This window comes from Eutrigla gurnardus (assembly GCF_963514095.1).
Source record: "Eutrigla gurnardus genome assembly, chromosome: 5".
NCBI lineage: Eukaryota > Metazoa > Chordata > Actinopteri > Perciformes > Triglidae > Eutrigla > Eutrigla gurnardus.
In genome coordinates, this window is record NC_139919.1 from 26,707,934 (window position 1) to 26,720,373 (window position 12,440).

Below are 12,440 nucleotides of genomic sequence, written 5' to 3' on the forward strand. Positions count from 1 at the left end.
GCCAAGCTAAGCCACGTCTCTGCGGCGGCCGAGACACCACGCTCTGACCCAACTCCACCCGCTGTGCTGGCGACTGCCATCGACGTGGAAGTTCAAAACTTCTGCTAATGGTTACGTCTAAAAGGGAGAGCGCTTGAAACGTAGAACGACCTGCTTGCAAGAAGGCTGTAGAAAACGGAGGCTCTGAATGTCTTATATATTACTTTAAAACAGGCCCAAATGCAAATTCTCCTGCATTTTTCATTTTCACACTTAAATGCATTGGACAGTCACCTGAGATGCTGGTAAATCATTGCTGGTAAACCTGACCAATTAAATGTTTTTTGTCACATTTACCTTAGTTTTAATGTGTCAATTAAACATCTTTGCAGTCACAGAAGGTTTCCACCCGATTTGAGGTATTTTGCACCAGTTTCAACCACAACAAAACCAAACGTGCCACCATCACCATCACGTCATTCAGACTCTGGGGCCGAGCTGTCTCTAGGGCAACTGTGGAAGGTTTACCCTCTCCTATGGCAACTGAGGAAAGGGGGCCGTCCTCTGCGAGGCATCCAACCAATAGTCCGGTGCGAAAAAGACAACCGTGTGATTAGCCACAACAGGTGAACAATCAGCCGGCCCGTCCAATCGGCTGAGAGCGGACCCAGTCTGCCGGCTGTGATTCGGCCAGGCGTCCGTATGCTAATAAAGGGCATTAGGCTAATTGAGCGGATTCCAGTCATTTGAAAATCAATCTGGGGCGCAGATTGAAAAGAAAACTAATTTCCAAAGAGTGAGCGGCGGAGGAGAGAGGGAGAAGAGAGAGGAGAGGGAAAAAAGAGAGAGAAAATGATGTCACTGGATATTACGACAATTTAATTTCAAGGGATTAAAAAACGTTTTTATGAAATCATTGCAAAGGATTCCAAGATGCAATGATTTGTTTTCCTCGAGGTAGAGTTAAGTAGAAATATTTACCCCCCCCTCTTTTCCATGAAGGCATCAGATAGCCTGTTATTTGGGTTTCTGGTTAAAAGCCCATTCGTCTGGTTTGAAATGCAGCAGGGACACTTTTTAGAAGGCATGTGCCATTGTTCAGTGGTTCTGGAAATGTGGTTTGCACACACACACACACACACACATGCACTCACACACACACACACACACTCACACACATGTTTAGAAACAGGCTATTTTAAATCTTAGCTCCGGTCTTGTCCTCCCTCATCCCCTTCCCTCCGTTCCTCCCTTCCTCTGCTCGTCTTGCCTTCATGCCAACGGCCCGTCGCGATGATAAAGATCCCTCATCATATCTCACCATACACACTGTCCCATTTCATTATCCTATCTCTCTGCGTACGCACGGTGCCATCTCATCGGGATGGATTTATGTGTCTCCAGCCTCCTGTGGGAGTCGAGATTGTTTTGTTTTTAAGTGAGGGGCCCATTGATCTTTTATTACACCATTAAGTCAATATGCTCCACTCATAAACAGCTTGAGATTGAATGAGCCCCTTTGAAGGGTTTATGTGTGTGTTTGTGTGTGTTTGTGTGTGTGTGTGTGTGTGTGTGTGTGTGTGTGTGTGTGTGTGTGTGTCTGAACTCTCAGCCTGCCAGCATAACTGGAAACTGGTGGCTATAGGGACCCAAACGTAGCCTGTAGCAGCTGTCTCTTTATCTCGGCGAGGATTAAAGCCGTTTATTAGCAGCAAAGTTGTTGGCGTTCGAAGGTGCTTCATTCCACCACATGCAGAATTATCTTTGTTGAGTTTAAACGATAATTTGCTCTATAGTTTGCAGGATCTGATATTGTCAACCTCACGATTAGTGGTTTGATGCTACGACGCTGATTATTATTTCCCTTTTTTCTGTTTGTCTTCATGAGTAATTGTTGCTGGATGAGATTTCTTTAAAAAAAAAAGGCCCACCACAGTCAGATCAATCACCAGGACGTTTTAAAGCACACACAGCTTTTGGTCAAATAGAGCTGCTTCCTTCAGGTTGTCTTTGGTGATACTGATACACTGAGATTTAGTTCAAACCTCTACTCAAGTTATTTGTCTCTCTGCTGTCTGGTTTTAACGTATCAAGCGTCTGCTCACTCTGTTTAAAGCCCTTGATCTTTTCTTTTTTTTTTTCAATTCTTGGCCCGTTTCACATGAGCTGCAGGCTTATCAGCAGGATCCGACGGTTTCTACACTAAAAGTCTTCTCTTCATGTCTTAGAAACTCAGTTCATTCAGGAATCATTTGGGTCAAAGTATCTGCGTTCAGTACAGGTTGTGCACGTTTTATTTCTCCTTCTATTGTCCTGCAGCTGATCTTGATGCAGGAAGTGGCATTCAAGTAAAAGTTGGGTGAAATACAGTATGAGATGCTACCTCTCATATCCATATAGTAAATATGTAGATGCTGCTGGTTGCCTGGTAACTGGTCCCAGCCAAGACATAGTAATAAACCCCTGTTACCTTTGGACAGAAGTAGGGGGAAAACAAGCTAGCCTTCTAGCTAGTTTCTGTCCAAAGGTAGTCTTGCATGGCCAGACCTAATTCCAGAACATGTGAGCACCAAACAAAAGTCTGGCTGCACCCATTGTGATACTGGTATGGGGGGAAAACGCTTGTGTGCCTTTCTTTAAACCAGTCACCATCGTTTTGGCCGTCCCTAACCACAAGATTCAGTGACGGCGTGCTTCTAAAATAGATAGAAGAGGAGGAGAATGGCCGATGGCAGGCTTAAACCCAGAGTCTACATTAGGTGACTCAGTCTAGACCAAAGGGAGCAAAATCCTCCTTTAAAACGTTGTTTATTTGTTTAGATCTTATAATTTGTGGCAGATTTTGATAGCATTTGCCTGCTGTGTCCAATCTGCATGCTAAGCTAAGCTAACCAAACAATTCAAACGGCATGTAAACCTTCATCAGTGCGGCGTAAAGTCCTGTCATACATATTTTTTTTCCCAGGCGGAGGTTAAAACAACTGTCAACTGCTCCTGTTGGTAAACCACATGGACTTGGAGAAACCAGAGACCAGCAACCACACAGGCCACTGATCCGTGAAAACACCTCTTAGTCATTCAGCTTCACCCACTGGAATTTAAAGGCAGAGCACTGATGCTGACATGGTTCTGCTCAGGATCCACAATACAGAAAACACACAAACTGAGTGCTCACCTTACACATTCCCAGCACATGATTCCGGTCGTCCCCGTTGGCGTTTAATGAGTCGATGTTCTGATTATGTTGGAGGAACTCGCGGCCTGTTGTTTTTGTCTTCACATCGTTTCGCTCAAAATGACTTTTCCACTGATTATGTCATTATATTCCCATCAGAGCAAAGTGGCTCACCACTGTCTGGACCGGAGTAACTTCCCAAAGCAGTCATGTGTGAAGACACACACACACACACACACACACACACACACACACACACACACACACACACACACACACACACACACACAAGCAGGTAGAACGAGGGTGCATATCATATCAGTACTTTGAATCAATTTATTCATTTGAGAAAATACACTAATTGCCTCCACGACAACGGCAGCGTTTCCCGCTTCTTTCGTTCTTCCCTTTCACAATAAAAGCCCTTCCTCAACCCTCTCTCACCCGTTCTTCTCTCCACAGTGTGTAACTGTGATCTGGCACGATCCGGCTTCTTCCAGAAGAAGGGCGAGTACATCTGCACGACGGACTATCAGCGTCTGTACGGGACGCGCTGCGACCGCTGCGACAGCTTCATCACGGGAGAGGTGGTCTCCGCTCTGGGACGCACGTACCACCCCAAGTGCTTTGTTTGCAGTGTCTGTAGGTACGTTACACACACAGACACACGATCTCCTGCTGCATGGTAGAAGGTAGTACTATTACAATATCATTGTGTCGCTTGGAGTCACGTTTCCAATATTCACTCTACTTTTGTTTTGGGCTCCACCAACCCCTGGCAAAAATATCTGGTTGTTAAGCTGCTAAATGCTTCCCTGTGTTCAACAGCTTTTTGCTGACTCAGCCCGTATTCTGCTTTAAAACCAAACCAATATTCCACCGTGTGGAGGGGAAGTGCCGTTGAGCAATCATTTCTGTGAGTCGCTATCGACAGGCGACACATTTTATATTATACGCAGCAGATTCATCCATCACTGATATGAAAATATTCAGTAGTACAGCTTTAAAATGCAGGATTATAAAAAACAATTTACAATTACAAGACAGCTGGTTTTTCTTTCTGTGCCCAAAAGTGATTACATCACAATATGCATTCATATTACATTATGTGTGAATGGAATGCATCCATATTGCTTACTCACGGCAGGATATTGCTTCGTCAGATTTATTGCCTCATGACCACGCATCTCGTCTGTAGCTGCACAAGTAGCATCTTTCAAAAAGGAAGAAATTCACAGGTGACTCCTATCTTTATAGGTGTTTTTAATAATGCCGTTCGTCTCTTGATTTAGTCTTATCTCGTCTCCTGAATGTCAAAAGAAAGCACTCTGGCGTTTTTGCTTCGTCCTAATCGACACGATTTCAAAAAAGAGAGCTGACCCGGTGTTTCACGCTGTTAGATTCCCTAAAAGTAGGCCATCTCTCCTCTGACCTCCATCGGTGTTTCTGATAAGCTCCTTTTGAACGTAAGTGAGAGTCAGCAGCCTCGCTCCTCTTTTAATTTCACCATTTCACTCTGCCTCTCTCTCTCTTTCATTCTTTAAAAAAAAAGCCCTTCTCGCAGTTTGTTTTGCTATATTTTGCTCTGATATGAAGTTTACATAAGAGCGATCTTCCCTTACTTCCCTCCAGGAGAGTAGCGCGTGTGTGTGTGTGTGTGTGTGTGTGTGTGTGTGTGTGTGTGTGTGTGTGTGTGTGTCAGTTGTTGTGTATCTGCTTGACATTGGCTGAAAAACATGCGGTCATATCCCAGCAGCCCCGGGGCCGAAAATCTGAACCGACACCAACTGACTGTAGACAGTCAGTGGAGCAGTCCTAGTGTGTGTGTGTGTGTGTGTGTGTGTGTGTGTGTGTGTGTGTGTGTGTGTGTGTGTGTGTGGAATCAACTGGAAGAGACAGCGAGAAGCCGAAGGGTGAATCTCTTCTTCCCTGCTCCGTCTGCCCTTGCTCACCATTCTATTTTGTACCTTATCTCCTCCTCCTCCTCCTCCTCCTCCTCCTCCTCCTCCAACCTCCTCCTCCTCCTCGCCACCATCATCTTCTTACCGCGCTTGATCATCATCTGCATCCCATCGTCTTCCTTCATCATCACCATCATCATCTTCAGCGCGGCCTCAGCTCTAATGAAGGCAAATTGCAAGTTTTACCAGCGCTGATGGTTTTTTTCTGAAAAGTGGCGGTGATCAAAAGCCACAGGGCGTATCGTTAAGCCAGGAATAGCTTTACTTTCGGAAAAAAAAGGGGGGGGGGGGGGGGGGGGGGGTATGCATTAAATATGTAAACAGAGTAAATTTTTAAAGCGTTGAGAAAGGCTGACAAGGCAAGAGTGTCTTGAGGGAGAGACGAGCAACACGCAGGTAAAGACAAGGTCAAATACAGACTCTTGTGCACCGACGCAGCGTTTCCTGTGCTTGAGTCCGTCTATAGACGGGAGATCCACGGTCGGCTGCTTCTACACGCAACATTTAACCCGTCGGTCTTGGAGGTGGACTCGAATACAAACCGAGGAAACAGGCCTTGACGTAAAAAAAATAAAAAAACAGGTGGTTAACCTGGGGATCGACTGTCGAAACAATCAAGCCTACATTAATGAAGTATTTACCGGGGGCCTTTGTTGAATAATTTGTGTGATGTGTGTCTCTGCTTGCTTGTCCGTCCTCTCTGTTTTATGTATGGATGTTGCCTTTTCTTTGAATAATATAAAAGCACAAAGGAGCGAACTGAGAATACAGTTACAGTTGTAAAATAGCTCCCTGAACACACACTTTCTAGGGCTCGCCGCGTGCATACATTGCACAAGCCTTTCCAGACGATTGCCTCCGTCCATCCCAGTGCCTACGTCGGACGTACAGCACTCCCGTGTTGCTGACTGCGAGCTCCAGCTGGAAGCTCCAGCCTCCCTCCGGGTCCGGGCTCTGGCTCCGGGCCCTCGGCGGGGGAGTAAAAAAAGGGATTACTGCTGTCTATGTCTTTTAAACAGCCTTCCCTAAGCCTTTTAGCTCCCCTATTCATTCTCACATCCTCGACAGTCATAAAGAAATCAATCCGTCTCCACGCCAAACATCGTATACAGAAGAGAAGAAAACCGCTGCATCATAATGGTGCTTACTCTACTGGGCTGAGATCAGTATGCACTCGGCACAGTCCTCCCTAATAAGTTTTCACTTTCACCGGTTTTCCATTTAGAAGCCCGCGGCGGCGTCACATTATTGCCTCTTTAATCACAGAGCAGCCAGTTGCTCACGCAACAATGAACGTCCTGTTAACCCGTCGCCCCGACTCTTTGTAACCGCATCCTCAGGTTTCACGCGGGATGTCAGCAGGATTACGGCCTGTCTGTCACCCAATCACGTCGTCGCGTTCGCTTTGGGTGTAAATGTGATGTATCGTGTGCTGGTTTTAATTCTCTCTCTCTCTCTCCCTGCTCCTCCACAGTAAACCCTTCCCCATCGGAGACAGAGTGACATTCAGCGGAAAGGACTGTGTGTGCCAGCAGTGCTCCCGCACGCTCGTCAAGCCAAATGAACCCATCAAGATCCACGGGCCCAGCCGTGAGTCCACCAGGCCCATTTAGCCCATTTAGCCAATCAAGTGTCTTGTCAAAAAACCGGAGGTCTGATCCGCCAGCTGAGAATGACAGCACAGATAGTTCACTCATTACCGCCAACACCGCGGAGCTCACGTCATCGGCCGATCCGTCACACGCCGAGCTGAGTGTTCAAGATGTGTGCACACATCCTTAACCTTTTCCAGAATAACGCAGGGAGGGGGAAATGACAAATTATGATCCCACAACAGAGCAGCAGTTGATTGATAGTGAATGATTCGTCAGACAGCAGGCTGGCTGCGCCGGTAAATAACAGATGGCGGGGTAGAGGCGGTGAATAAGCGCTCCTCTCCAGATCGCTCCATTCAGGAGAATGAAATCCCAAAGAAGTCCCCAGGTGCGTGTTCATCACTCCGTCTTATGAGGAGGCAGTCTATGAGACGGGAAGCTCTTAAATGTAATGCGCCGGCTTTTTACGGCCTCTTCATTTTCATATGGAAGAATGCGGATGTGTGCTCTGTGTGCAAGAGGAGCGGAAATCCACTTAGCCGGTACAAAATGAGGATTTCAGGGGGAAAAAAGGCTCTGAACAGGCATCAGATAACATGTCATCAGTGACTGAACACTCAGAAATGTAGCTTTTCTGATGAAAATCACAGAAAAGGCTTTTTTTTTGCAGTTTTCTATGTAACCGCATTTAACATCCTCTGTGACATCATTTCTAGACGTTCTGGACTCCGGGTTTTATTTGCCAGCATCGTGACTCAGTAGAATAAAATCACAGCGTGTGGCTGAAAAAACCCTGGGCCCTTTTTAGACTCGGCAACGATCACCGCCGAATGACAGCGGAGATTTATTTGGACTGCAGAAAGCCAAGTCAATACACTTCCCCTGTCAGCCAAGACAAACTGTGCGTTGCAGTAAAAGAGAAAACTGCAGATTGGTCCCCGGTGACTCCCGGATTCTCTCGGAGGTCAGGAAAGGTTAAACAAGGCCAAACGTCTTCCATATGGAAACAAATGATACCATTTTCCAGCTCAGTCTGAGGCCATGGATCATAGCCTCTCTACTGTCCTGCTTCTTCTTTTTTTGCCCTTTTAGTGGCGGTCAGTAAACGCTCGCTGGCTCGTCCCTCTGAGGGAACTAGAATGGTTCAGTCTGCTTGTATACAGTGTGCTATTGTGTGAGAGAAAACAGAGGCAGATTCATACATGTCTCATGTGATGGTGGGGAGGTTTTGCCCCGAGGCTATTTCAGTGATTCTTGCGTCCTCCCTACATTCAATCATGTTTAACAGCGCTCCCAAGCCTCGCAGCTCTGCGATATCCCGCATTAGAACGCCTATTGATTAAGAAGGGTGGACTAAAAGGAGCACAGGAGGTTTTAAAGATGTATAATTACACCTCGGCTCACTCCTATCCATCTCTCGCCTTTCCTTCCCTCTTTCCTAATCCTTCATCTCCAGACTGTGCCGGCTGCAGAGCCGAGATCAAGCAGGGTCAGTCTCTGCTGGCGCTGGAGAAGCAGTGGCACGTCAGCTGCTTCCGGTGTCGGACCTGCAACATGGTCCTCACCGGAGAGTACATCAGCAAGTGAGTGTGTTGAGAGGAGGAGAATAGGGTTGTTTTCTCTCTCCACCTCCTGTTAAATCCACTACTTCCTTCCTTTTATATTCCGTTCTCCGTTGCAGGGATGGAGTGCCATACTGTGAGGCCGATTACCACGCCCAGTACGGGGTGAAATGCGAGACCTGCAGCAGATACATCAGCGGAAGGGTTCTGGAGGTGAGAACCAGATTTTATAAAAATTGGGAGTGGACTGCAGCGTAATCGGCGTTATCACAATCAAGCAGTTGCATTTTTTGTCTCCGTTTAAGCCCCGCCGTGCTTTAGGGAGCGACTTAAGATTGCCAGTTGATAAAAAAAAAAACATGCTTTGCCGCTTTACTAAACTGATATAACAAATTCAGCTGCAGCGCTGGACAAAAATCGGGTGCACATCTGCTTTTTTTTTTTTCCACAGTCGCTTTACACCTCGACGAACAGGAAGCAAACAAAAAAGGGAGATAGAATCGGAACGTGTAAAGAGTTGAGAGGAGGAGGGGAGTTATAAAAAGATCAGAGGGTAAAAAGTGAAAGTGGAAGAGAAATAGAAATGTGCGCTTTGTGTGCCGTTACGCCGAAGCAAACAGATGGAAGAGAGAGTCAACAGTGGAGAGAGAGAGAGAGAGAGCAGAGGAGGAGAAGGAGCTGAGGCAGACGGAGGTGAAGGGAAAATAATGAGCCGAGCCGGCTAGAAAATAATGAAAGTGATAAAGTGCACGCATGCTAATTAAATGTTTTGGAAGAGTCTCTGGAGGGCGTCTCTCGTCTGTCGGGACCTGAGGAAAGGGAACCAAAAAAAAACTTTGTCGGACACACACACACACACACACACACACACACACACACACACACACACACACACACACACTGGCCCTGTGCTTCTGTGCTCGTCAGTATGGCTGGTGTAAAGTGTTTTGTTCCTGACTGTCAGCCTCTCTGGGCTATTTATAGACACGGGGACATGTCAGCCTTTTTGTGTGAGTCTCTCTCTCTCTCTCTCTCTCTCTCTCTCTCTCTCTCTCTCTCTGTCAGATTGTGACATCATAATGATTTGATTCTTTAAGATGCGGAGTGCAACTCGTTTTGACTCCGGGAACGTTAACTCCCCGAACATGCAGTTTTAATTTAGGAAAGGAGGAACAGATGTATTCCATCTGGGCATGTGTTCATTTTGGCACTTTTAATTTAGTTTTTAGGGTTTTGACAAAACTGTTAGTTTTAATTTTTTTTTGTTTTTATGGTTTTACAGTTTATTTCAACCTGTGACTCAGCCATTGTGACTTTTCGGGTCCACTTAACTCTCCACTCATCACAGTTATTGTTTCCAATCATTATTTTTGTATTTATTTTTGGTCTGGAACAATTCTTTATCATAGTTTTTCTCGACATAAACACAACGTTCCACAGACGGCAATAAATTGCCTCCTTATCTGAGAATAAAGCAACAGTTCATTGGAATGAAAACCCAGACTAATCTGTCTGTGTTTGTGATTAGGTCTGTTCCACCGAGTCCCTCTTCAGTCCAACTATCCAGAGCCATTTAGTTTAACGAGCAGTTTATAATAGACGGAGGAGTGGAGAAATAACGGCAGGAAGCAGGAAGAAAGAGGAGCATAAATCCTCCTTTCTTTGGTTTCCCTGCTCCTTCCTTCCTCGGTGTCTTAGCTTTCAAATAAATATAGCAGCCTATTAATGCCACCGCCGAGAGGGCCTCGTTAGAAATCGAAACAGCAGTCGCCGAACTGATACCGTACGACGGGAGACGGTAAACGCTCCGCCGTCGTGGAAGCAGCAGACGGAAACGCTGCATCCTCTCCTGGCGTTCCTTTTCAGAGTAACCTGAGACAGACGGGGAGAGCAGGGATCGGTTAAAACGCATCTCAGATACCATCCGTTTTAGGGGAGAAGCGGGGGGGAGAAGAGAGAGTCAATGAAGCAGAAAATGACATAATACCCCGGCGCACACACACACACACACACACACACACACACACACACACACACACACACACAGATGAAACGCTTCAGGTCTCCTCGACACACCGGCCCACGTGTCATCGGTGCTGCTATAAATAGAATATTCTCTAATGGCGTGTCAGGAAGGCAGGAGGTGACGGGGGCCGGGCCACGTGTGACAAACATCAGGACCGGGAGCCGGACGGGATTAATGGAGGCAGCCGGCGCCGTGACATCACACTGCATCATTTCATGTGTCCGTTTCACCCGTCTGGATGTCTTCCCCGGAGACCATCCCGACGTCCAAGGACACGTATCGCACTCTCGTGTCCTTCACTTGGTCACCTACTTCCCTCCATCTCTTCCTCACACACACACACACACACACACACACACGCACACACACACACACACACACACACACACACACACACACACACACTGACCTGCAGGGATCTTTGTTCTAATTATGGCGTTGGAGGATAATGGGCGGTGGCTCTCATGTGATTGCTGATGAACAACTACAGGCTATGCCGTGATGATGAGGCCAAGTGATATACGGGGAGAAAACATGTGGACAATAATGACCCGCTCATTTGTGCATTAGCCCTCCGCTGTGTGAAACTCACCTCTTCTTCTTCTTCTACTTCTTCTTCTTCTTCTTCTTCTTCTTCTTCTTCACAGGCGGGAGGCAAACACTACCATCCGACATGCGCTCGCTGCTCCCGCTGCAACACGATGTTCAAAGAGGGAGAGGAAATGTACCTGACAGGTGAAACTCGATGCCAACGCATTGCACACACACACACACACACACACGCATGCATTCGAGTGGAGGGGGATGCATGGCGGCACGTGGGAACGCCGCAGCGCCAATATGTTCTTCTCGTCTTTGTCAGGTTGCGAGGTGTGGCACCCGTTATGCAAGCAGGCGGCGAGGGCAGAGAGGAGGCTCAGGGTGAGTTAGAGCTGCAAGGAAAATGTCAACCCACAAGAAAAATACATTTTTATTAACGGTTTAATTCATTTTACATTTGTTTGAATGTTTTCAGCAACAGAAAATATATTAAATTAAAAAATGATTGAATCAGCAACTCATTGCTGTTTTCCTTACTGTGATAAAAAGACGCCATTAACTGTCATTTTCTGCTAATGTCCTGTTTTGTACCTCACAGCACAGACGCCTGTCAGAGGCCTCCATCTCGCCCCCGGGCTCCTCCATTGGCTCTCCCAGTAGGGTTATATGTGTGAGTAGCCCGTAACTCTCCAGCTTTTTTGGTCACTTTTACTTTTATCTGCCACTGCCACCGAGCTTACACCCTAAAAGCACAATTTCTACATCGGGACACACGAGCACCACCCATAGACCCCACTGGTTAAGCACCAACCTGAGAGGCTGCTCACTCCCTCGGCCTGTTCACTTGTCTGTGTCCCAACATCTGTTGTCAGTGATGTGGTGGGAGTTCAACAGGGAAATCATGAAGCATCGTGGTCGGTTAAAACTGGGACGGATTGGATGAAAACTAAAGCAAATGACTGCAGAGATCGACTGTAGACTCTGTCGGTTACAAAGGTATTCCTTATGTGATCGTAAGCTAAATACTGAGCACAAGAAAGGAAAGGAAATGCCTCAAAATCAGGGCACGTTAAAGCGAAATTCTATTTCAAAGGAAAAATGGTTTAAAATTAATCAGACATCTAAAAAGAGCTGTTATATTTCAACCAAATTGATCCCAGTTTTAAACTAGAAACCTAAACATGTTATAATGTGTAAATCATCAAATCCCTGTTGACTATATACTGTATAAATATATACACTATATTGCCAAAAGTATTCACTCACCTGTACTGTGATAGCAGCAGCATGACAATGGTAACCATTGCAACAGGTCAACACATTTTTATAAATGCTTGTATGTTGACAAGTGTTGACCTGATAATACAAACTTTTTCATACTCTCGTGTGAAACTCGTGTGACGGCATCGGCTGGGTAAACACGGAAGTGGCGTCTACGCAGCGGTAGCGTTAGCAGCCGAGGATAGAAGCTATCAGGCAAGTGTTCTTTTAAATAAACTCCTGGTGTACTTACAAACTTTCAAATGCCTCGTTTTGTGAGTACGGACCCTATGTGTACGACTGCAGAAGTTTGGTAACATTCCATGCATTATTAGTGGGGAA

The 12,440-nt window shown here is 46.3% G+C and overlaps 1 protein-coding gene across 2 annotated transcripts in view; it reads left to right on the plus strand.

Annotated features, from left to right (window-relative positions):
- ablim3 (actin binding LIM protein family, member 3) overlaps positions 1-12,440 on the plus strand; it is a 34,759-nt gene that overhangs the window by 12,541 nt on the left and 9,778 nt on the right. For both annotated transcript variants that reach the window (XM_084009168.1, XM_084009169.1), the window contains exons 3-9: positions 3,617-3,800; positions 6,590-6,705; positions 8,167-8,293; positions 8,392-8,485; positions 10,946-11,033; positions 11,161-11,219; positions 11,437-11,508. In XM_084009168.1, the coding sequence (XP_083865294.1) occupies positions 3,617-3,800; positions 6,590-6,705; positions 8,167-8,293; positions 8,392-8,485; positions 10,946-11,033; positions 11,161-11,219; positions 11,437-11,508 (740 nt within the window). The remainder of the gene's footprint in view (positions 1-3,616; positions 3,801-6,589; positions 6,706-8,166; positions 8,294-8,391; positions 8,486-10,945; positions 11,034-11,160; positions 11,220-11,436; positions 11,509-12,440) is intronic.